The sequence below is a fragment of the Cicer arietinum genome, chromosome 5 (assembly GCF_000331145.2).
Source record: "Cicer arietinum cultivar CDC Frontier isolate Library 1 chromosome 5, Cicar.CDCFrontier_v2.0, whole genome shotgun sequence".
NCBI classification, from domain to species: Eukaryota; Viridiplantae; Streptophyta; class Magnoliopsida; order Fabales; family Fabaceae; genus Cicer; species Cicer arietinum.
This window is the reverse complement of record NC_021164.2, coordinates 78,399,660-78,424,482: the sequence shown is the minus strand read 5'-3', so window position 1 is coordinate 78,424,482 and position 24,823 is coordinate 78,399,660. Positions and strand designations below refer to the sequence as shown.

At 28.6% G+C, this 24,823-nt stretch overlaps 2 protein-coding genes and 1 non-coding gene across 3 annotated transcripts; 2 read left to right on the top strand and 1 right to left on the bottom strand.

The window, feature by feature from the left end:
- The first annotated feature begins 7,058 nt into the window (after positions 1-7,058).
- On the top strand, positions 7,059-12,741 carry LOC101494178 (probable LRR receptor-like serine/threonine-protein kinase At2g16250). Its single transcript, XM_004500754.4, has 5 exons — positions 7,059-7,640; positions 7,760-9,761; positions 10,296-10,424; positions 10,875-10,897; positions 11,598-12,741. The coding sequence occupies exons 2-5, from the start codon at positions 7,822-7,824 to the stop codon at positions 12,182-12,184; spliced, it is 2,679 nt and encodes an 892-aa protein (XP_004500811.1). The 5' UTR covers positions 7,059-7,640; positions 7,760-7,821; the 3' UTR covers positions 12,185-12,741.
- A 730-nt stretch (positions 12,742-13,471) lies between these two features.
- TRNAQ-CUG (transfer RNA glutamine (anticodon CUG)) lies at positions 13,472-13,543 on the bottom strand. The gene has a single exon. It is a non-coding gene; the product is annotated as a tRNA-Gln (tRNA).
- A 5,291-nt stretch (positions 13,544-18,834) lies between these two features.
- On the top strand, positions 18,835-22,543 carry LOC101494487 (probable receptor-like serine/threonine-protein kinase At4g34500). Its single transcript, XM_004500755.4, has 7 exons — positions 18,835-19,495; positions 20,510-20,614; positions 20,722-20,844; positions 21,153-21,323; positions 21,428-21,557; positions 21,636-21,845; positions 22,179-22,543. The coding sequence occupies exons 1-7, from the start codon at positions 18,996-18,998 to the stop codon at positions 22,287-22,289; spliced, it is 1,350 nt and encodes a 449-aa protein (XP_004500812.1). The 5' UTR covers positions 18,835-18,995; the 3' UTR covers positions 22,290-22,543.
- Positions 22,544-24,823: the final 2,280 nt, after the last annotated feature.

The window sequence follows — 24,823 nt, the reverse complement described above, 5'->3', positions numbered from 1 at the left end:
ATATATTAAAAGTTAGGCATTTAATTTTTTGGAATTTTTTCAACTTTTTTTCAATTTTTTAATCTTTTATATGGCATTAGTTACAAGACCTCTAAAAAAAGGCCGGAATAAAATATTATGACATTTATTTCATCTTATTCCTCTACTTATCTTCATTTTTCTTCTTATAAAATATCTATTTAATCCCTTTTTAATTCACTACGTTTCATTCCATTTTATTTTACTCTATTTCGTCCATTTTAAAATATGTAAACAAAATTTAAGAAATTTTTTGTTTTGTACTATTATCGTGACCTTCCTTCAACTTATATTTTTTCAAAGAAATGAAATTAGATTTATCAATGTAAAAAATAGCACTATACAAAACACAAAATATGTTGACAGTAGAAAATTAATATACAGAACACAAAATACCTCTTGCCACTATAAAGCGTAGTTTGACAATTGACAGAGACATCTCCTAAGAATTAAGATGAGAGAACAACTGATCGAGAAAATTTAAAACACACCAAAAATTGCACCTAACAATAGTGAAAATTGTTAATAAAACCGAACATTTTCAACTATTCTACTCATGTTAACTTTCTTCGCCCGAAAAATGCCATTATTTTGCCCATTCCACTTCGAATAGAGAACAACTAACTGTTTGTGTTCATTCCTATATGATTTTATTTTGGCTTCTAGACATTATAATGACAATCGTAAATTCTTCCATGATTCTTCGGAAGCTCTTCAGTAAATGTATTGGCAATTTTTGATACTTGTGGTTAATAATTAAATTATAGCTTCTGTATGGTGGTTAATTTTAGTTTGCCTAATATGGTGTTTAAAATGTTGTGGAAAAGATCGAAGAGTTTTGAAATGGTGTTTAACTTTATCATCGATCGAAAAAAAATATATATGAAATTTATTTTATTAATCTCATACATTATTTTGTATTTTAAAGTGTTTAAAAAACACGTTGATGATATTTTTAATAATTTTACTAAAATATTATTATAAACTCTTAATGTTTCATATTAAAAATCATCTTAATTAGATCTTCGTATATATTGAGCCGACTTCGCTAAAAAGAATGTCAAATTATATTTTTTTTTATAGTATTCTCACTTACATTGTACATACCTATAAATAAGTTTGATGTAATCACTTAAATAATTTTACTCATTTTCGATGAAATATCAAAATTAATTTTCTCTCAACTATGGTTCTGGTTAGCAGAATTTAGCTGAAAGTTTGTTGATATAGGATAGTTATAGATAAATTAGTTTAAAAAAATTATAAAAACGGTTCAATTAGTTTAAAAATAAAAAAATTACATTCTTAAAGAAAATAAATTTTATAACAATTACTTTTCAAATTAGTTTAAAATTGGCAATTAATTTTTTTATTAAATTAAATTTATCAAATCTGATATATTATTTTAGCAGTTTTTTTTTATACCCTAATTTTTTTTAAAAAAATTACCAATACATTCCCTTTTGAAAACTATATATCAAACTAATAATTTTTTTAATTTAGTTAAAAGTCATCATTTGCAAACCCGACTTCTTTAAGAATTTATTTATTTTTTAATCAAATAAATCGTCTTTTAAAAAATTGCTTATTACGTCCAATTTTTTTTAAAGTTGACGGGAAAACAAATAATATATACATATAATTTATTAAAATCTATTCATAAAAAGCAACATAAATTTTACATAAATTACGTAGATTGACTAGAGTTACGTGTAATATTTGGACAATATTCTCGAGTATGATAAGTTAATCGACATAGTCCGTATTTTCTTTACACTTTTTTTATTTAATGTCTTTTTCAATTCTAATACGAGTACTATTTGAACGACTTTTTTAATTATCTCTAATTTTTCACTTATGTCTATTTAAGTTTTAATACGATTTTTTCTCTATGTCATAGTTGTGCGTTCTTACGCTTGTCAAAACTATTTAGTGCATTTTTCCGACGTGTTCATAGTTATTAATGTATTCAATATTTACAAATAAGAGTTTTCACCTATATCAAATGAAGGATATTGACCCATATATAAAAGTGAATCTACGTAATTTTTATAAATTTAGTCAATCTATGTAATTTTTGACCAAAATAAGAGTTATTGACAACTCTAGTCAATCTACGTAATTTTTGTAAATTTGTGTTGTTATTTTTTATGTATGAATTTTAATTAATGATATATATATATATATATATATATATATATACCCTTAGCTTTATAGTTTAAAAGGTGACTTCTTTAATTAAAAAGAAAAAAAAAATCTTTAATTTGGTATATAGTTTTCAAAAGGGAGTATTTTGGTTTTTTTTTTTTTAAATTTACGTTATTAAAAAAAATCCTATTTTAGTTAATTTATTTATTTTAAAATATAATAATTAATTTGTTTTAAACTTTTTTATTTTAAACTGTTTATTATTTTAAAATTTAAATTAATTATAAAAATTATAATAAATAAATTATTTAGCTAGTTTATTTATTTTGAATCATAATAAATAAATTATTTACCTTAAAATATGATTTACTAACATTATTTTGAATTATATAAATTATTTCTTTTTTATTTTTTTAATTTTTTTAAATGATTTTAAATTATAATAAATAAATTTATAAAAGATAAAAAATAATTTTAATTATAATACTAATTAAGAGTAAAATTTAAAAAAAATTATAAACTCAAAATTATTTGAAGTAGTTTATAAAAAACGATATAAACTATACACTCATAAATAAGTATTATCAAATAAAAGTTATAGCCTATAAATTATAATTTAGCTTATATAACTTACGAAATGGATTCTCTCTCTAAACTATTCTTTAAGCACATTGGAAGGAGAAAATCCAAATGGGCACCCATTACTCGGACTTTTCAATCAAAACTTTTATAGCTTTTAGTGAAAAAATAACATGTATCGTCTTGTTGGTAGGTTTTTTCATTTAATATATCAATGTTGAAAGTTGAAAATAATGATAAAAAGTTAGTAAGTTGGAAACTTCACGCTATACACAAACAAACCTTGTAAAGAAAGCGGCAGAGATTGCATATATAACTTGTTGAAAACTGAAAGTTTGTTGTTTGGAAAATGACCTTCGCTGCGATATTCAGGCACACACATCCAACGTGGTACACCACAACACCTCACATTTGATTAAATATTTTCATAATTTAACAAATCAAATTATTTGTTTAGATCCATTCAAAAAATTTGTTTAAAATAATGTAACTTAATTTGGTAGATAGTTGACGTTGTAGAACGTATTAATTTGTCTATTACTTGATTATTTTAAGGCTTATAATATAATTCTTTTGAATTATTTGAAGATTAACTATTAAACTTTCATAAGTCTTAAAATGTATATTGTTGATTCAGTATGCTTGTAATTTATTTATTGAAAAGATCAAAAGAAAAAGACCATACCACTAGTTGATTCATTTGATTAAATCGAGTACCACTTACTAATAAACAAATAAGTATAAGTGAATCGATCGAATGTGACTTTCCAATATTAGACTACACTCCTTGCACGTGTTGTCACTGTTGACATAGTACTATTTTATAAAAGAATCAATCAAATCATCGAGTTAAGCCTACCAATTTTATTTGGTTATGACTTATGATTAATTATCTTGATTGCTCTCTGTCAATGATTTCAGAGGAGATAAGTTAGTTTTTTTTTATTCGACTCAGTAGAAAGTTAGTTGTTGAAAATTGAAATGCTCGGTTGGAAAAAATAATATCACGTTTATAAAGGATAGAGTTGTCTATTTAACCATCTCATTAATTATCAGTTTTAGTTTAGAAATTAATTTTTTTTTTTATATAGTTTAAAAGCCTCAAAAAAAGAAAATTTCAAAACTTTAAAAAGTCATAAAATTATGTGGATTTAGTGAGACATATGGGTCTATTTTTTTCAAAAAAAATTTGATTTTTCTTTATGGTGGAATAAAAAATATTCTCAAATTTTTTTAATGTTGCTCACAAATTTTTTTGACAAAAAGTTATTTTAGAGAATTTTTTTTTTATATTTCTTAAAAAAAATACATTTTTAAATTTTTTAAAAAAAATATATTTCAATTAACAAACCATTAAACCTTCAAAACTTCTCATTTAAGTCTATAAAACAATAATAACATAATAGATCAAAATTTAAAAAATCTATTTTAATAGCAGGTATAATATCAAGAGCTTAATAGCATATTTTTAAAAGGAAATATGACCGCTCTAATAAAGGCATGCATTCGAAAAGGTATTCTATTTCATAGTTAAAATAAAAGGAAACCATAACTCCATAAATTATTAAATTCTAATCTGAATCACATAAGTGGTATATTGTATACCACTTTTAAAACCACGATTCCATGAATTAAAAAAAAAAAAAAAAACTTAATTTATGAAATTCTGACTTTATTAATTTTAGTCGTTACTCACAACATACATTTTATTTAATTTAAGTCTATATCTTGCTTTTATATTTAGTCCTTGGAGGATTAAAAAAACAAATATTTCCTTTAAAAAGTTTCTAAAATAAAGGTTAAAATTGAATGAATTTATGTTTAGATTAAGTTATATTATTGTAATTTTTTAACACAAAATATATATCTAACTCTATAATTTATTATATAAAATTCAAAATACATATTTATTTATCTTTTACAGACTTATCCGTCTCTGGTCGAAATACTTAAAAAATTTAAACAACTCTAAATTATGTGAGTAAGAATTTGTGTCTATCACTTATTGTGACACAAAATAATTTTGAAGGTGTTAGATTTTTTAAATGAGATAATAATTTCCCTCAAATTAGTTTCACACTCTATAAAGTATTCTGAATAATATCATTATTTTCTTGGTAATGATAATATTGTTGTTTTACAAGATACAAGTCACCACATCATTATACAATCTTACAAAAACAAAAATAAGTTTAATTGTTGTGCATGTAAAAAATTTTAAATTATTAACACAACATCATTCATATTAAATATTTTTAAAACTTTAACGGTTGTAATTTATATTCTATATTTTTAACATTAGTAAACACAATACAAATATTTGATATAACTTATTTTCTTTCAAATCTACCCTTAACATTTACAACAAAAGCTGTCGAATCCATGAATTAAGTGTAGGAACCAAGTTTAAAAGTATAATTTAGTAAATAAAAGATAAATTTGCATGTGCACAACGTATAACAGAAATTTAAGAAATTATAAAATATATACAAAGTTAATATTGTCAAAGAAAATATTAAAAGAACTAATCTTGTAAATCGTCAAAGTGCTTAAAAAAGATAAGACACATTTTTCTAGAAAAAAAGAGAAGAAAAAAATTATAATAAAGACTTGTTTTATATTCTACTTAATTAAAAAGTGTTTAAAATCCAATATATTTGATAGAAAAAAAATTAACAAAAAAATTATACAAAATTAAAAACAAAATATATATATAGAGAGAGAGATACGACATAGAGTGTCTATATCTATATAAACACTAATTGATCAATAATATAACTTTTTTTAATTTTAAAATATATAATAAATTTCACCATAATTAACTCACATAATAAAAACTAAAACAAGATATCAAACATAACAATATCGAATTGAACTAGAGATTAAAAACTAATGTAAAACATCTTTACATTGACGTTCTATATAAATTAATTCTAAAAATTTATATCATATCATAAAAAAAGTTATATCAATAATACATGTAAATTAAAATTCATTATTGCCTAAAAAATGAATTCCTTTTCTCGACAGAAATTTAAATTCGTTAGTTAATAATTAGCCACATAAATGGCACTAAAATGATAACAACTTAATAGAGTACCATATATTTCAGTAAAAAAAAGTAGTAACACCACCATATTAGGATTCTTATATTATTATTAAATAAAATTTATGACATAAATAATATTCTATATAAATATTTAAAATAAACATTGACTTTGCTGAATAAAGTAAAAGTTTATTAATGGATATGGAACACAAATAAAATAAAAGTTCACTAATGGATATGAATCATTGATGTTTTATGCGATCTTTAATAAGAAGTCGCGAAATTATCTTGTATGTCTACTTTGTTAGCATAATTTAAAGATAAGAGAAATGTTTAATTAAAAAAAGTAAAAGAGAAATAAACACAAATATAAATATCAATACCATATCAAAAAATATCTTTTTGTTTTTATATTATATTTTTTCTTTCATTAAGTTTTTTTGTTAACACATTAAACCCAACACTCATTCTCGTTGATAGAATATATTTAAATACCATATTAATTTTAATATGATCAAATTACACAGCTGTAAAAATAAACTATACCATATCAATTTTTTTTTATTGAATTAACATTCAATATAAATAGTAATAGTTTAGGTCTATCCACACAGTCTATGGTTTAGTCTAAGCCAAACCAAACCAAATTTTAGTTTAACACAGAGAATTAAACAGTTTTTTAAAAGTTAATTTAATTAAAATTATCATACTACAAATTATTACCAAAAAAATATTTTATATTCATCATACTAACATATTCAAATAAATAGAAATAACTTACCACTATTACTATATAAAATTACATATTTTGTGCTAAATCATTAATTAGCTAGCCTTTTTACCTCAAAAAAATTATAATTAGGCCAAAATGCTACAAGAGTAATACTGGTCCAAAAAGGAAGGAGGTTCTTCCTGAAAACCGAAATTTTGCATACAAATGAGCAACTCTATTCTCCTTCCTTTTCACATGGTTACAAGAGAAAGCCCTAAAACATGGTTCGGTTTTGGTGAAACATAAACTAATTTAATCCGTACGGTTACGGTTTTCACAAAAAGATATCTAAAAGTATTTAAAAATATTTAATTTTATATAATATTTAATTTTTTAAAAATTGATTTACAGTTTTTTTAATAGATTTAGATATAAACACCTCTACTAGTAAGAGATTAGGTTATTTATTTAAAGATAAAAGAAAATGATTTATATTTTAGAAAACGTAGTTATATTAAAAAAGAAGTAGCAATTAAAAAGAAAAAGAAGAGAGAGGAGGTTTGGTGAAGGTATGAAGTAAGGGTGGGTATAGAGTATAGACAATAACATAAACATAATAAAAAGAGAGTAATGAGAAGAAGATGCAAAGAGAAGAAGTGCATGTGTGGGATTAGCTGGAATTGGCGGAATTACCGGTGTCAAAATTAAAACACTCACAGTGACTCACTCAGGTGCTACCTTTCTCATTCATTCTCTTCTCTTCTCTTCTCTTCTCTTTTCTTTTCTTTTCTTCGTAGAGAGTAACGAAGAAGAACCAGCACCCAATCTACTTTACTTATTCTCCTTCTTCTCTCTCTCTCTCTGACGTTCTTTTTAACCCCCCTCCCTCTCTCTATTTTTATTTTATTTTTATTTCAACCCATCTTATTTATTAATATATTTTCTTTCCCTTCTTTTTTATTTTCTCCAAATTTAAAATTTTCTCTTTTCCCTCTGTCTTCCGTCAACTGAAGAAGAACAACAATTTAGAGAGAGAGAGAGAGAGAGTAGGTAGAAACTCAAATAATAATAATAAACAACAAAAACCAAATCACTCCAAGATTTCTCATCAATGGAATCACCCTTCTGATTCAGGTCAGACTTATTGTTTTTTTTTTCTTTTGTTTTTTCAATTTTTTTTGGGGTTTATACTCGAATGTTGAATGTGCTGGGTATGTATGTATATCTGAATACTGAATTGTGTTTCATTACAGTGAAAGATAGAGATTGATGATAATGGTTGGATCTTTGAGTCATCGTTGATTGATAATAAGAAATGGTGGATCGAAGAGGCATAGTGTGGTTTCTGTTATTGCTGTTTTTTCTGTGTTTTGAGGTAACATTAGAGCAGATTGAACCACTTAGTTCACCTAAGGAACGAGCAGCACTTCTTCAATTAAGAACTTCTTTAGGTTTAAGAAGCAAAGAATGGCCAAGAAAACCAGACCCTTGCTTAATCTGGATTGGTATAACATGTCAGAATGGTCGTGTTGTTGGGATCAACATCTCTGGTTTTCGAAGAACTCGTATTGGAAGAAGAAACCCTCAATTTTCTGTTGATGCTTTGGTTAATTTCACTTTATTGCAGTCTTTTAATGCCTCTAAGTTTTACCTTCCTGGTCCAATTCCTGATTGGTTTGGTCTTAGTTTCAATTCGCTTCGTGTGCTTGATTTTCGTTATTGTTCGATTATAAATGCTATTCCTAACACTCTTGGGAATTTGACTAGTCTTAATGTTCTTTATCTTTCTGATAACAATCTTACTGGGAATGTTCCTCATAGTTTAGGTCAACTCTCGGGTCTTTCGGTTCTTGATCTTTCTAGGAATTCTCTTAATGGCATCATACCAATATCTTTTGGCTTTCTTGTTAATCTTTCTTACCTTGATATGTCTGGAAATTTTTTGGCTGGTCCTGTTCCGTCGGGTTTAGGGACTCTTTCCAGGTTAAAGTATTTGAACCTTTCTGGTAATGACCTAAGTTCTTTGCCTGCACAATTGGGGGGTCTTACTAGCTTGGTTGACCTTGATCTTAGTGGGAATTATTTTTCTGGTGGTGTTTTTCCGGATTTGAAAGGGTCGAGGAACTTGCGGAGATTGATGCTTGGAAACAGCATGCTCAATGGACCATTGCCGGCAGAATTGTTTACTGTTTCATTGCAGTTGCAGATCATTGTGTTGAGGAAAAACAATTTAACTGGTTCTTTGCCTGTTGAGTTTTGGTCTCTGCCGAGTTTGACTTTCGTTGATGTGTCTTCCAATAGCTTCAGTGGGTTGCTTCCGGGTTCAAGTTCTGCCGTCAATTCTACTGTTGCGGCGCTCAATATTTCTCATAACATGTTTTATGGAAATCTGACACCTGTCCTCAGAAGGTTTAGTTTTGTTGATCTTTCAAACAATTATTATGAGGGAAAGGTTCTGGATTTCATGCATAATGTATCAATAAATAGTAATTGCCTACAGAACGCGACAAATCAGAAGTCAACGGGGGAATGTGCGTCATTTTACATAGAGAGGGGCCTCAGTTTTGATGATTTTGGACGTCCGAACACGACAAAACTCGCTACTGAAGGTTCTGGAAAGAGTAATAAAACTAAGATTATATTGGCGGGAGTCTTGGGTGGACTTGGTTTAATTGCACTTTTGGCTTTGCTTCTGGTACTGTTTCTTTTGTGCACACGTAAGAGGGGTAATACAAATCAAAGGGGAAATGGTGTGGGCCCTGCTCCGGCCGGAGGCAGTCCTCCGCCTCCTGGTGTATTGGTAAACCTTGCAAATGTAGGAGAGTCATTTACGTATCATCAGTTGCTTCAGGCAACGGGAGATTTCGGCGATGCAAATCTTATAAAGCATGGCCACACTGGGGATTTCTTCAAAGGTGTTTCAGAAAATGGGATTCCCGTTGTCATCAAAAGGATTGACATGCGATCTATGAAAAAGGATGCTTACTTATCGGAATTGGAATTTTTTAATAAGGTTTCTCATCAGAGATTTGTTCCCTTATTAGGTCATTGCTTAGAAAATGAGAATGAGAAGTTCCTGGTTTATAAACATATGCCAAAAGGTGACTTGTCTAATTGCTTGTTCTTCAAAAACGCCACATCTGAAGATGGTACTTTGCAGTCATTGGACTGGATAACTAGGTTAAAGATTGCTACCGGAGCAGCAGAAGCCGTATCATATCTGCATTATGAATGTATTCCACCTATCGTTCACAGGTATTTTTGGATTTCCCTTCTCGCTTGTTTTTTATTTGTTTCCTTGTTTGTTTTGAGAACTGATACAATGCCTGATTTGATAAACTATGAATTCTCACTCAACAATTCATCCCCACACCCCTCGATGCATCTTTATGAAGGATTCAACCCTTTTTGTTGGTCTTCTTTAGATCAAAACATATGTTTGTTGATATCAGTAGAAGTCTAATATATGCGGCCAAGGCTACTTTTTGAATATCGTGGTGACTAATTATAAAAGATACTGACATAAATGTAGGTCTTTGTTTCTATATCGTTAAGGTGACTGTGTATAGTTTTCCCTTGCGACTGAGTTTTGTTGTCGTTATTTTTGTGTGTAACTAACCATTTACTCTTCAATGGAGTTGAAAAAACAAGGTTGGGAACAAGTTAAACTTTTGAATTTATTTTCTCTTCTCTCTAATTGACTGAGCCATCTCAAGTGTACTTGGACTGAAGAAGTAACTAACAAGTTTAGTGGTGATAACTGACAAGCCTATCTTCTAATTGTTGTAGAGATATTCAAGCGAGCAGTATACTTCTCGATGACAAATATGAAGTTCGGTTAGGAAGTTTAAGTGAATCCTGTGTTCAAGAAGGTGATACCCATCAAAATAAAATCACCCGGTTTCTGCGATTGCCTCAGTAAGTACTCTCTACTAACATTCTATTTAATGAATCCCATGAAAAATTACATCTGGATGATCATTCATTGTGCATTGACAACATTGTGCTTTGTGGGACTTAATCATTTAGGCTTTTTTTTTGGGAAAAATGCTTGTGGTTTGAAATTATCTACTGCTGTTATAATTATTTATATAAATGTAGAATGTCATTTTTTTCTGTGCGTGTTTTAAATAATGAATGTCGCTCATTCAGTTTTCGTAATCACTTCTCATTGACTTTTCTGACCTCTGCAACCTTGGATCCTTTTTTACCCTGATCTTTGTTTCATATTTTCTTTCACTTTTTCATTGCTTTGTAGCTCTGTTGCATTACACATTTGACTAGTTTTACATGCCAGATTTGCAAATGCGTATTATTTGCTATAAAAATCAGTATCTAACTTTGCTCATTTCTATTTTTAATGTGTAGGTCCTCTGAACAAGGCGCATCTGGTAAGTAGAAACTCTAGTCCAGTTTTCAGAATAAATTTGCAGTCAGTTTTATGCCTTGATTGCTTGTCTGCTTCCCTAAATGTTGTGTCAGTAAGATTTGCATATATCTGGTGCATGCTTGGATTTGCATACTTTTTAGGAAAAACTGCTCCCTCCCCCCAAAGTGTGTCAGTAAGATTTATAAGCTATTTTGAACAAAAAATAAGCTAATCCAAACACACCCTTGGAGGTCTTTTTGATTATATAGAATTAGCCAAACACTTTTCTTTAAGAAGAGACTCTCGTGAGGTTAAAAAGAGATTTTTAAAAGTAGAATTATGAAATATTCCTCTATTATCTACATCCCACTTCTATAAAAGATTCTTTATTCTTAGGAATGTCATAACATTAGCGAAATACTTTTTTTTTTTAAATACATAGGAATAATATTCCCATCATTGAATATTTGGAGAAGTTATTCCTGGAAAGAAATTTAGATACCTTGAAACAAACACCTTGTTGCAAATGCTAGCTTGCAAGAAAGAGTTTTTTTATGAATAATTTGTATTAAGTAATAGATCTGGTTGGTTTATTTTATATGCTTCTGGTAATTGTATTTTCTACTTTTCAGACTTGACGTAAGGCAGAGAAATATACATTGAGCTAGGCAGAATAGTTATTTCAATACTATTTTGACACAAATTGTGTATTTTGAAAACAGGTTCATCAACATCAGTTTGTACCTATGACGTTTATTGCTTTGGGAAAGTGTTACTTGAACTGGTGACTGGTAAGCTGGGAATTAGTGCATCCAGTGATAGCGAATTAAAGGAATGGCTTGATCAAATTCTACCTTGCATTAGCATGTATGACAAGGAGCTTGTGACAAAAATCGTCGACCCGTCTCTGGTCTTGGACGAGGATTTCTTAGAGGAAGTGTGGGCAATAGCCATTGTCGCCAGGTCTTGCCTAAACCCGAAACCTTCAAGACGACCGCCAATGCGATATGTTCTCAAGGCATTGGAAAGCCCATTTAAAGTTGTAAGGGAAGAAAGTTTAAGTTCTGCGCGGCTTAAAGCAACCTCTTCTAGAGGCTCTTGGAATGCTACTTTGTTTGGTAGTTGGCGTCAGAGTTCATCTGATGTAACAACAATCCCGGCAACTTCTGGTACAAAGTTAGAAGGAACTAGTAGTTTGAAGCTTTCAGCAACTAGTAGTTCATCATCGCGGAGACGTCATTCAAACGAGATATGTCCAGAGCCATATGGCTTACCTGATGTAGAGAGGCTGGAGCATGAAGGAATATAGGCTTAAGTTTAAAAAAATATCTTTTGGTAATGATATAATGCTTCTTTTAGTTCACCAATACCCTTGTGCATTTCTTGGGTATCTGGAACTAAAAAGTGCTCATTGCACATTTTAGCAGACAAACTGACCTTGAACACATGATGATACCTTTCAAAGAGGGTCATTGTTTTTTCTTTTCAGTGGTTTTGGATACAAACTTGTGGAGATAGATGTAGAGTGCGGAGAAGAACAATTGGCAACTGCTGTGGTAGATATGGATACTTCTTTGACTGCTTGTTTTGGACAGAGACAAGCTCCATTTTTTCACCTGTAATTGAATTTTTTTTACCCTTTGTCCTGAGTCTTTTAGTCAATGTACATTTTGGATTCGGATCTTCTAAATTGAGTAGAGAGTAAAAGTAAGTAATGTCAACCGTTAATGAGAAAATTAAGGGTTGATAATTCAACATACTTATGATTTTTCGTGTATGTATATGTGATATTAACCATTGATTTATTTATCAATTGCTGATATTACTTACTTTATACTTTAAAGCAAGAAATTCATTTTGAGGACATAGATTGGTAAATTTTAATGTTTCAGATATTATTCTTCATTTAAATCACAATTCATATTATTCTGGAGAAAGAAAGAGATCACCAAAATGTTAGTGGGTGGAAGAGAAAACAAATATACTTGGTTCAGTGGTTCTTATGGACTTGCCCGATCTTTTAGTTCATTTCTAAAATTTCATTCAATCTCTGTCGGAGTTGGTTTGATTCAATTTGGTAATGAAGCAAACTTGATTCGTGAGTTGTAAAATTGATTTGACGATTTGGATGTTATCGAGTAAAAATAAGTTTGCCTCAAAATTGTTTATTGTTAAAACAAATAATTAGTATGTGTATATTATAGTTCTCTTTGACAAGATAAAGTTACTATTTATCTCAACAAATATTAAATCGATCAATTTTATTATTAATTAAAAAATATATATTATATATCTTTAAGTCTTAGTTTAATTAAAATATCGATAATTTTTTTTTTATGAAATCAATTACATTAATGAATAAATTTGTATTTTAAAACGCCCAAAAAATCAAATTTGAACAAAAATACAATAAAAATTTATATTAAATATTATTATGAACTTTCAAAATGCCTCGTCACACCTCAATACCAAAAACACTTCATTGCATTCAAATGAGTAGTGATTCTCCCTAATTTTTTAAATGAAAAACTGAATATAATTGATATATAAAAATAGGGGGATGTTTGAACTATATATGACTATAATAAAATAGAAAAGGTCCCACCGAGATTTGAACTCGGGTTACTGGATTCAGAGTCCAATGTCCTGACCACTAGACCATGGGACCTTGGTGTTCGTAATGTTTCACATAAAAGGCTTTATAAAGTATTCGCAAAATGTCTATGAAACATAAAACATTTCCAAAACGAAATATATCCCTAATTTCTTTTAAAATAAGTTATATATTTAAGTTCCAACTGCGCCTTTCATCATCAAAGATCCTTGGTTGGTAAAAAAAATAATCAAATCCTTGATTGTGTCGCCAACACTCATATTTGAAAATATTTGTTAATCAATTGTAATTTTTTTTTTTACTAAAAATTGTAATTTAGTTATTTGATTGTTGTTTCTGATTAAAACTCCCAAGTTACCATTTTCTGGTCAAAACTCCCGTAAACTAAATTGATTATTTAATTTTTTCAATCTATTTCAACTGAAAAATTGAAACATCAAAATTTAATTCAATGTTATAAGAAAATGAAGGCTGCGTTCTGACTGTTATGGGTTTTAAATAAATTTTAATTGAATAAAATGATATTGCATTGATTTTTTTATTTAATTTTAAAATATTTTTTTCACAATTTTTTTTATTTTTTATGTATTTAACTTTTAATATGTCTTCGTTATAAAATGTGTCACTACCCAGTTCGACATCTTATGACCTTTGTGAGTTATGTGACTTCCAAGGGCCACCACTTCGAACACCACGAAACTAGTGAAGACGGATCATGACTTCAAATTTGTATGATTTGTATTTTTTAGTATTATTAATAATGGGTGAAATATATTTTTATTTATAATTTATAATGTGGTTATTATTATTATATTTTTTTATTCAATTATTATTTTTGAAAAGTATATATGTGTATGACATGATGTATTTAATTTGACCAAATAGTTATCTAAGTATTAAAAAAATGCTTACAATAATGACATTATTTAACTATTTTTAAAAAATAAAAATAATAAATATATTTTAAATTAGTCAACCGCCAAAATGTTAGTTAATGAGAAAAGTCACGTAAATCTCTAGTTGATTAGTAGGTTAGGCTAACAAGACATAAGGATAAAAAAATGTATAAGTCTCTAGTTAATTGCTAATGTAGGTTAGAAAAGAAAAAAAATACTTAATCCTAAACAGTGTGCGAGAGAGGAGAAATAAACATGTGCATCCACGACGAGATAAGTAACGAAATCGGTTCCAGTGGTTGATGGTTGTACAAGGAACTTGCTCTGACTCCGTTCAATTTTTTGTATATTATCTTTACCTTTGAATTTTACTTATTAATATAATATATTAGTATTTTTACTTTCTTTCGCTGATTCAATTTGATAATATATTTGATTTTGAAACAATTATATTTTAATACAAAAATTTATGTTTGTAAATTAAAAAAAAATTGTAATAATAATAATAATAATAATAATAAAATAATAATAATAATAATAATGTGATTGTTTTAAACGAATTTGTCTAAATCTTAAACTAAACCCAAACTTTATTATAGTTGAAGTTAGTAGTTGAAAGACAATTAAATACTAAGTTAATTATTACTTATTTGAGCGTGTGAACCGAGTTGAATAAGAGTTTGTGGGACATAATCCTATAAACAATTTGGTAACGGTGAGAGCAACACTCCATATAAACAATTTGGTAACGGTGATAGCAACACTCCATCCGCTTTTATACTTGAATTATATGTGATATAAATTTATCGTCACGTTGTATATTGGTTCTGTTTGTGTGTTATCTTCAATTAGAAATGGATTTGAGAGTTTCTCACTCCTTATATTTTTAAAAGTCTTTAATTTTTTTTTTCAATTTTAATTTTTTTGAATTAAGCAATTCAAACATGATTTGTCCAAATTATACACAAAGTATAAATATTTAAAATTTTATATTTTTAAATTGATCAATACGAAAATTTAAAATGTTAATTTAAGATTTTTTTACCTCTCTATACCAATTTCAAGATGTAAATATCATGAAAAAAATTTAATTAATATTAACATATTCGAAATCCATTTAAATTTTACCCACATTGGTTAATTAAAAGTGAAATAAAATTTAATAAGAAAATATAGATTTTTGAGAATGTACAAGAGTACGAGATGGAATCTCCAATAAAATTTTAGCCTATTTGAATCCAAAGTATAGTACATAATTCTCATGTTCCTGACACATTCCAGTTATGCTAAATTTTCAAGCTTCTCATAACTGCACAGTGGCGATCAGTTGCTAAGAAAAGAAAAAAGCACTTTGTCTTGATCATATATATTTTGAGTAATATATACTTTTTCTATTTATTTGTTATTCCAAAAGTTAAAGACAATATTAAAAAAAGTTAAAGATAATATTAATGATTATTTTTGTAATTAATTAATAAAAATTACAGTAGATATAAAAATAAAAAGGTAAATAATATATTGAGCAATTAGAAAAATGAGAGAAAATAAACATTTATTAAAATATACTAATTTTTATAAAAATTTCAGTGTATTATATCCCACCTACTGCAAATAAGAACGAGGTAAAACAAAATTGATAAATATAAAATAAAAGTGAATTGAGTAAAAATTTATCTCAATCACTATATTTATAAGAAAATTGAAAAGAGTATCATGTCAGATGATACACATGAATGTAAACTATTAAAAATTTCAACAATAAAATCATTTTAGATGTAAAATTTCACAATTTTCATTGTTTCACGATTAAGTTATTGGTGATAGATAAAGACAAATAATAAATGTGCCTTGATACTCACTCACAAAGTCACAGAAAACTATGATATTATACTTCTACCTATTATCGTCCACCATAGTTAAAATTTCAACTAATTTTAAATATTGTTTTATTGTAAACCATGTATTATTATCTACAATAGAAATAACTTGTATTTTTGTAGTGGATTCATTTTTGTTTGTGACGATAATTTGATATACTTTTGAAAGTACAATTGAAGTGAGACTTCAATTTATCTGACAACATTGAATACCCAACAGTAGTGAGGCAGCTAGCAGCTCATATATTTTACCTACTCCGAATGCCCATTAACGTGTGCAATTTATTCGGAGACGCGCGTCCCACAATTTTCCCACCTCGTACGATCTTATTCTCACTACGGTGTTCACGTTTAAATTGATTATTATTATTTTTAATTGTAGATCGATTTAAAAAATATTTAAAATAATATAAAATATAATATTATTGAATATTTTAAAGTTTTTTAAACCAATCAAATCATATTATTTTTAAAAATAAATCGTATATATAAATTTAAATACTTATTTTTTTTATTAATATATATGATATATTGTATTAATTCCTTTTTATAAAAATTAATATAGTATTTGTTAGTTTTAATTTCTTTAATAATACTTATGTGTTTAATATTTATTTATTATTATTTTATACTTTCAAAAATATTCAATTAATATTATTTTGTAATGTTAATTTTTAATATATTATGTGTTATATAATTAAAAATTAAATTATTTTATAATTTTAATTTGAATGAATTGACAATTGATCCAATTTAATTGCTTTAATTTAAATGTTTATATTTTTTTAAATGTATCATTCAAACTAAACTGAACTGTGAATATTTTCATTTTTTTAATTTATAATTTTTTAACTAAAAAATAATTTAAACTACATTGCAAACACTCTTTGATCCTCACCACCATCAAAACTCGTTAGGATATTTTTAAGATGTTATTACAAACTACTAGTACTAATACTACATTTTGGTTTATATAAAAAAAAACTAGTAGCAAGTTGTTTTGGTAAGTGAACTACATGCTACTTTCTTATAATTCTATATTTATTTATCTAATACTAAATAAATGGACCAATTCCAAAATCCAAAATTCATTTTTATTTATAGGTCACTGGATCTTAATATCAACAATCCAACGCTGGAGTTGGAGGGTGGAATGGTTGGTGAAACAAATTGAAAGAGAATATAACATGTCCTAACAAATCGTTTGGTGGCAAGTTACTTTGGATAATCACGTTTACGTGGAATCCCGGTTCAATCACTTTGACACTCATACATAGAGCCAAGAGCGGGATCCTTTCACCAGATCACAATGGATGAGTACGTTCCAACTTCCACGGGATAGTAATTCAATGGCTCCGAATCAAACCCTAAGATATTCAAAATGATATTGAAAAAAAATGATTATACTTTTTCTTAACACTTTTTATGTAAAAAACAAATACTACATTTAGTAACATAATCCTACTATTAATAAAATAACAGTATAAAGAGTAGTGAAGGATTTTGATCAATTTTATTGGAAATCGATATAAAATGATTATATATAAAATATTTCAATTAATTTTATATGTTTGATTTTGATGTACTTGCAGTTTTAATTTTTAGATATATTAAAAGTATTGAATTTAAATATTCACAATTTTATTAAATAAACTACTATATTTATAATAAAAATAACAAAAATTATTATTATGGAGAATTGAACTAGAGACATAAATTTATAAAAATTTCTATTACCATTAAACGACTTCACAATTTGTTGTTATTATTATGATAAATATTATTATAAGTATATATATTTTTATTGAATAATAAAATTTTAAAGTGATTGTGTCTTCCCATATTATAACTAACCTTTGCGTCAGATAATATATAAATTTACTCGTATGATTTTGAAACACATTACATGTGAATAAATTAGTTGACATTTGTTTATAGTATTTGAACCATTTATTAAAAAAACAAGTATTTAAATCCACTAACAGATGCATGTATTTTTCGTTTATAATTGATGTTGAAAGAACATCATTGAATGGCTAATTAATTAATGTTTTTTAAGAGAAACTTATGAATTAATATTTGATGATGTATTAAACATACAACAATTAAAACTTGTTTGGATTGATGCTGAAATTAGCAGACCACCTTAATGTTAATAAATTTTGATGTGTGAAACGATATTACTATAATTATTTAATATATCAAAATTATGAAACACGCATTAATTTATTTTTATTAATCATTTAAGTTTTTGAATGTATTTTTAATTTAATTTAATTTAATTTAATTTAATTTATAAAGTGGTTAACAACAGAAAGATGTGTTGAACACTAGTATATACTTTAAAAAGAATATAGATAAAATAATGTATTAAATGTGTATATTGTATATCAATCAATTATCTGCGTTACCAACCGTCACGTCATGCAGCTCCCCGAGTCTCTGGGCACTGATTCTGAATCTAATTTAATGTGTGTGGTATTTATGTAAATATGTTCACATCCCAGCCTAAAAAGTAACAACAGTAGTTCCTTTCGCTTTTGTATTATCCGTTGATGAAAGTTGAAATTTCGCTTTACTCAATATTCTCCCCCTTCTCTTCTTTTTTTCCCTTTCCTTTTTCTTTCTTCTTTATTTCTCTTCAATTCAATCACGAACAAGCTACCATTGCATTACAATCACAATTACAATTTTCTCATCAACCAAACGCTCTCATTTCACCGGAGCACAGCAATGGCAGCCTCCACCAATTCCTCCGGCGGTGCCTTGCCGTTGCTAACCAACCGAACCGCCGTAGCAGGTCTCAAGTTCTATGTCTTAGTCCTCATTTTCCTTGCAATCGTAGCTGCAATTGTTCTCACCACCTTTCTCTGCTTTCGCCGGAACCGAATCTCAAAAAAGAGTAAAATGCGGCGAGTGAAGCATAGCTCCGGCACAATTCCACTCGTATCAAAGGAGATCGTGGAGGTGATCAAGATCGAACACGTTGACGATGATTCGAAGATGAAGAAGAAGGTAGAGTCCGATGAGATCGAAGAGAGTAGTAGTGTGTCGGTGGAGTCTCCGTCACAGAATATAGGTTGGGGACGGTGGTATAGCTTGAAGGAACTTGAAAATGCGACGGATGGATTTGCGGAAGGGAACGTGATCGGAGAAGGAGGGTATGGAATTGTATACAGAGGAATTCTGCAAGACGGTTCTGTGGTAGCTGTCAAGAATCTACTCAACAATAAGTAAATCACATTTTCCAATTTCATTCTTCTGCTTAGTTTCCGTATTAATTTTTTTTTATGAAGTTAATAATTTGCTTACGTGTTAAATACTAGCAAAAACAGTTACTATTATAAGGTGTTTCTATTTTGGTAGAATAATATTAACACCAAGTTCTTAGCTATGATATATAATAGCCGTGACACCAAATTTCAACACGAGGGTAGACATCCGTCTCAACCCGCGAGAGAAAAATAATATAAAAAGTAGAAACTATATAGATATACTACTCTGGTGATGTTAAATATTGTTTCAACCAAACATTTCTCGATAAACAATCAAACATGATAAATTACCTAATTAGAAATTTTGACATAGTAAACGGTCACTTCCTTCTTCTTCTTTCCCTTTATTTTTTTCTCGATCTAATTTTACCTTTCTCTTTATTTACTTTTACTTTTCATTTGTTTATTTTACTTTTCTTATTCATGTTCTTTTTTTTTTTTTGTATTTCAACTTTTTCTTTACAGGGCATATTAAAATATTGTCTTACTCTTGAGAAAACTTTAGTCTAATATATTTTGTATTGTTAAGTTCTACATCTTAATTGTAATTTGGAGTTAACTAATCATTTTTTATTAGATAAGTTTCTAACATAGAAGTTGAACCGGTGCAAACGCATGGTTTTGTTACTAGTATTGTCTAACATGAGTTACGTTTTTACTAGCTCAAGATTCCCCTAAACCAAAAATGGCATAATAATAAATTATTTTTAAGAAAATCTTACTTTCGATGCTTCACTTGTTCACTTGAAAATTGAGCATGTGCGAGTACGAATACTGGAATTCTTCATGAGAATTTAACAAATATTGCAAGAAATCCAGACTGAGAAGAAATTATGCAGTTGTTTATTTTACAACAGCAACTTTGCTCTGCAATACTATATCGAAATATTATGTTTTACCTCAAAATATTGATAACTTTGCTTTGCTATGAGATATTGAAAAATTGATATGCATTACTGTATTGTAACTTAGGGGTCAAGCACAGAAAGAGTTTAAGGTGGAGGTTGAAGCCATTGGAAAAGTGAGGCACAAGAATTTGGTCGGGTTAGTTGGTTATTGTGCAGAAGGTGCTCAAAGGTAAATATTATATTTACATGACTGTAATTCTTTATGTTTAAGTTCTTTCAAAAGAGAGGAAACTTCCTACATATTTTGTCTAAAGCAATTTTGCTGACTATACACAGGATGCTTGTTTATGAATATGTTGACAATGGAAATTTAGAGCAGTGGCTGCATGGTGATGTAGGACCTATTAGTCCCTTGACTTGGGATATACGAATGAAGATTGCTGTTGGAACTGCAAAAGGGTGTGTTTGTTGAGTTCACTGATTATTTTATTGAATTTATATCTTCAACTATTTATTATCCATGTCACCTTCAGATGTATTATATATATATAATCACTGGAATTAGTAATTTTATGAGTTAATAGTTATCATGCGCTATTACAAAAACAACAATAAAAAACCTTAATCTGTTTCAGAGATCAAAGATGTCATAATATATTATCATGAATCATGTCCAATGACATAGAGTTATCATACTCCATCTTTATGAAATTTACATCAACTAATTTTTTTAGTGAATCAGTTAACTTTTCTACATTATGAAACAGACTAGCCTATTTGCACGAAGGCTTAGAACCCAAAGTTGTCCACCGCGACGTAAAATCCAGTAACATTCTTTTGGACAAACATTGGAATGCCAAAGTATCAGACTTTGGACTGGCCAAGCTCTTAGGGTCTGGGAAAAGCTACGTGACAACACGTGTGATGGGGACATTTGGGTTAGTTGTTTCTCTGGCCCCAATTATTTTGTGATAATCTCTTAACTGGATATGAGTGATATTTGATTAAATATCATTTCATCCCAAAAACAAATTTTATGCAGATATGTTTCACCTGAGTATGCAAGCACTGGTATGCTTAATGAGGGCAGTGACGTGTATAGTTTCGGGATTCTACTCATGGAGCTAGTTACAGGAAGAAGTCCTGTTGATTATTCTAGACCACCCGGAGAGGTGAATCCAGGATTTCTTTAGATTATTCAATGAATTTGTTTTGAGTCTTATGTCTCTTTTTTGTTTGTTGCGCTTCAGATGAACTTGGTTGATTGGTTTAAGGGAATGGTAGCAAGTCGTCGTGGTGAGGAGCTAGTTGATTCTTTAATTGAGATTCAGCCTTCTCCAAGATCTTTGAAGCGAGCTTTACTGCTCTGTCTGCGTTGCATAGATTTGGATGCCAATAAGCGACCAAAGATGGGTCAAATTGTTCATATGCTTGAGGCAGATGATTTTCCCTTTCGTTCTGTAAGCCTTACCCTTCAGCTTCTCCTTATTATAATACAGCACACATATTATGCACACATACTTGGTTTTCAAACTAAATGCCATAAATTTTGCTGACCCTAATCCCAATGATAATTGAAGGAAAAATTAATTTACTTCACATTTGTGTCCTGAAATACATGTTTGTGCTGAGTACATAAAGTATGTGCCATGCTCAACTACACCATTCACTAATACTATGAAAATATTAAAATATTATCTACACCACATATTTGGCAGAATACTCTGTAAAATACTAAAATATGGGTAACTTCACTTCGTCTTTTTTATATGACTTGGTTTCCTTGTTGATAGGAACTAAGAACTAGAGAGAGAAATCATGTTCCCTCTCAAGAAGACACGTCCAAAAAGGCTCCGTATCCAACAAGGCATGTGGAGCCAGCTTATAAAGCAAGCTGGAGATGATTGTCGAGGGCAATGCCCATGGTAGCCCAGGATTACGCATTACTTGACCTGATGATGTTCAACTTGTTATGGAAGAGTCAGAAGCCATTGTGCATATCTTATACCACGTAGTTGTTTTTCTTTAGGTCTTAACATATTTTGTTGTATTGCTTATATTATCTTGTGAATAAACGAGCCTTGTAAATATGTAGTATCTCTCAAGATATAACAATTTTATCAGTCTGAATATGATAATATTTTTGCATTATTGCTTATATTATTTATTCAAATATTTTCTTGTTAGTACTTTATATTTGGTTGGGACTTTGGAGGGTTGGGTTGGGGGCCTCTGCTTTCGGCTCTGCTTGTGAATGAAACCATGCCTGAGGTTTGCATAATCCACATACTTTTATTCGTTACTAGACTTCGTTTGTAGATTTTCTGTTTGCTGTTTTGTTCTTCAACTTAATCAAAAATATAATCACCCAAATAAAAAACTATATTATAGCAACTGAAATAAAATGAGTAGGGATGTACTTATTCAAGGAGTAACTATTGGACAGTTCTTCTAGTTAATAGTTGTACTTCTTTTGAAGTGAAATATAAGCACAAATAATTTTGAAAAGTAGATGTATTTAATTCTAATTCTTATATTTAATTTCAGATGGAATAATTCTATATAGACATGAAAATTCAACAGCTGAATATCGTAATATCATATTATTATGTTTTAATAGGTGAGATAAGAGATCAGACAAGCAAACTAAGACAATCTGTGTTTCTCTTTATTTGAGAAGTTTATTTCATTACATGTTTGGTAATTGGTATATTAGATCTTGATATGTTCCTATCCAACTTATAACTTGATAAAATGGCTATAATTTGCAGGCAAGGTCAATAACATTACCATTGACAAATGCACAGAGACGGGAGGTGTAATGGGGTTGAGGTTGCAGTGCCAGGTATCCATACTTCTTTTTTTCCTTTTCCTTCAATGACAATTTCAATGATGTTTGTATGTCAGGCTAATAGGCTAATACTTGATCCTACACTTTCTAATTCACATTTTTTAAGAGTCACTCCTATTGGTTTAGGGAGATAAACTTCCTCTCTCTAAATTTAAAATGGTATCACATTTGCTGTTCCATATAACAGTTGTATAGAGGATCCAAAACCAATTTAAATAAGGTTCATTAAATTATATAAATCTCATAAATTTGGTGGAATCCATATAAATTTTTGCCAATAGAGGAGTCTGTTAGAAAATGTATTGCTAGCATTTTTCAAGAAAAGATTCAGATTATTAAATTTGGTTTTAGTCGTAGTTATGCTTGCTTTTGCTAATATAGGGTTCAGCTTTACCACTTGATCCCATTTAACTTTTGACATAATCAATGTTTTTAACATGCTAAACCATTCATTTTCTGCAGCCTACTACTTGATAATTGATATTGCATTTTCAACACTACTGAGCTTTGAACCAAGCTGAGATGAGCATACGACAGACAATAGCAGTCAACCACTTTGAACCCAAATTGTATGCCAAAGGTCAATTATAAAGTGTGAAGGAAGTGCTTTGCAGCGAGATACTGATCTTTTATGAGCTCATCAATAAGTTGAATTAGTTGCTGAAATGAAACCCCCTCTAATGCCAAACTACAATTGCACATTATTGTAAAGCAATGCAATGCAAATATATCCTTAATCTTCTTCCTGATTTTAAAATTGTTTTCGTTGGGAAACAAGTCATTGAGATTGTTCATAGTCTAATGAGAACATCTCTTCCCATACTAGCCCAATTCATTTGAGATCGATCATAGTCTAAGTTTGGTTTGCCTAAAAAAGTAACGCTTACAAACAATAAAAAAAGAAGGGTAACTCTTGGATTCACGTTTGACACTTATTTCTCGCGATCTGAGCCTTGTTGGACATGGAAATTGTGAAGCTACAATAGTAGCGTGTAAGTGGCCCCACGTTTAGATCTACTCTTGAATGTGATTCCAATTACTTGTTTTAGTATAATTCAAAATAATTTAGCGTGGTTGAAATATAATGACACAGTTTGACAGTCATTAGTTTGACACTCATAGACTCTTTATTCAATTTTTGAAGTTATTTAGTAAAAATATATTAAGCATTATCATAAAATATGTAATGTGCACACGTAAAATCCATTTAAGTACCACATCAACATACCATGGTAGAGAAACGTGTAATTACATCTAATGTATTAATAATGGTAAATTTTAGGTTGGTTTTGAAAAACTGTTGGGTAAATTATCAGAAACAATTAAAAAAATAGGAACGACATAGTTAGTAGAATTCTTATAGCTGATTTTAGTTGATTATAAGAAACTTATTCATAATTTTTCAAAGATAACTTAGATTTTGCTATTAATAATTGATAAATATTAAATAAAATTTTGATTGTAATTCTAATAAATATAGTTAGAACACCTAAAATAGAAATACTCTATCTCAAATGTCTCTCACTCTCACAAAAATTTACTTATTTGCATGAGTTCTTATACACTAGACTCCTCTAATTTCCCTAC

Bases quoted from the DNA above. Each gene is read 5' to 3' on its own strand.
- LOC101494178 (XM_004500754.4), top strand. From the start codon at position 7,822: ATGGTGGATCGAAGAGGCATAGTGTGGTTTCTGTTATTGCTGTTTTTT. The intron at 10,425-10,874 runs GTAAGTACTCTC...TTTAATGTGTAG, and splicing joins CGGTTTCTGCGATTGCCTCA to GTCCTCTGAACAAGGCGCAT. The intron at 10,898-11,597 runs GTAAGTAGAAAC...TTTTGAAAACAG, and splicing joins CTCTGAACAAGGCGCATCTG to GTTCATCAACATCAGTTTGT.
- LOC101494487 (XM_004500755.4), top strand. From the start codon at position 18,996: ATGGCAGCCTCCACCAATTCCTCCGGCGGTGCCTTGCCGTTGCTAACC. The intron at 19,496-20,509 runs GTAAATCACATT...ATTGTAACTTAG, and splicing joins AAGAATCTACTCAACAATAA to GGGTCAAGCACAGAAAGAGT. The intron at 21,558-21,635 runs GTGAATCCAGGA...GTTGCGCTTCAG, and splicing joins ATTCTAGACCACCCGGAGAG to ATGAACTTGGTTGATTGGTT.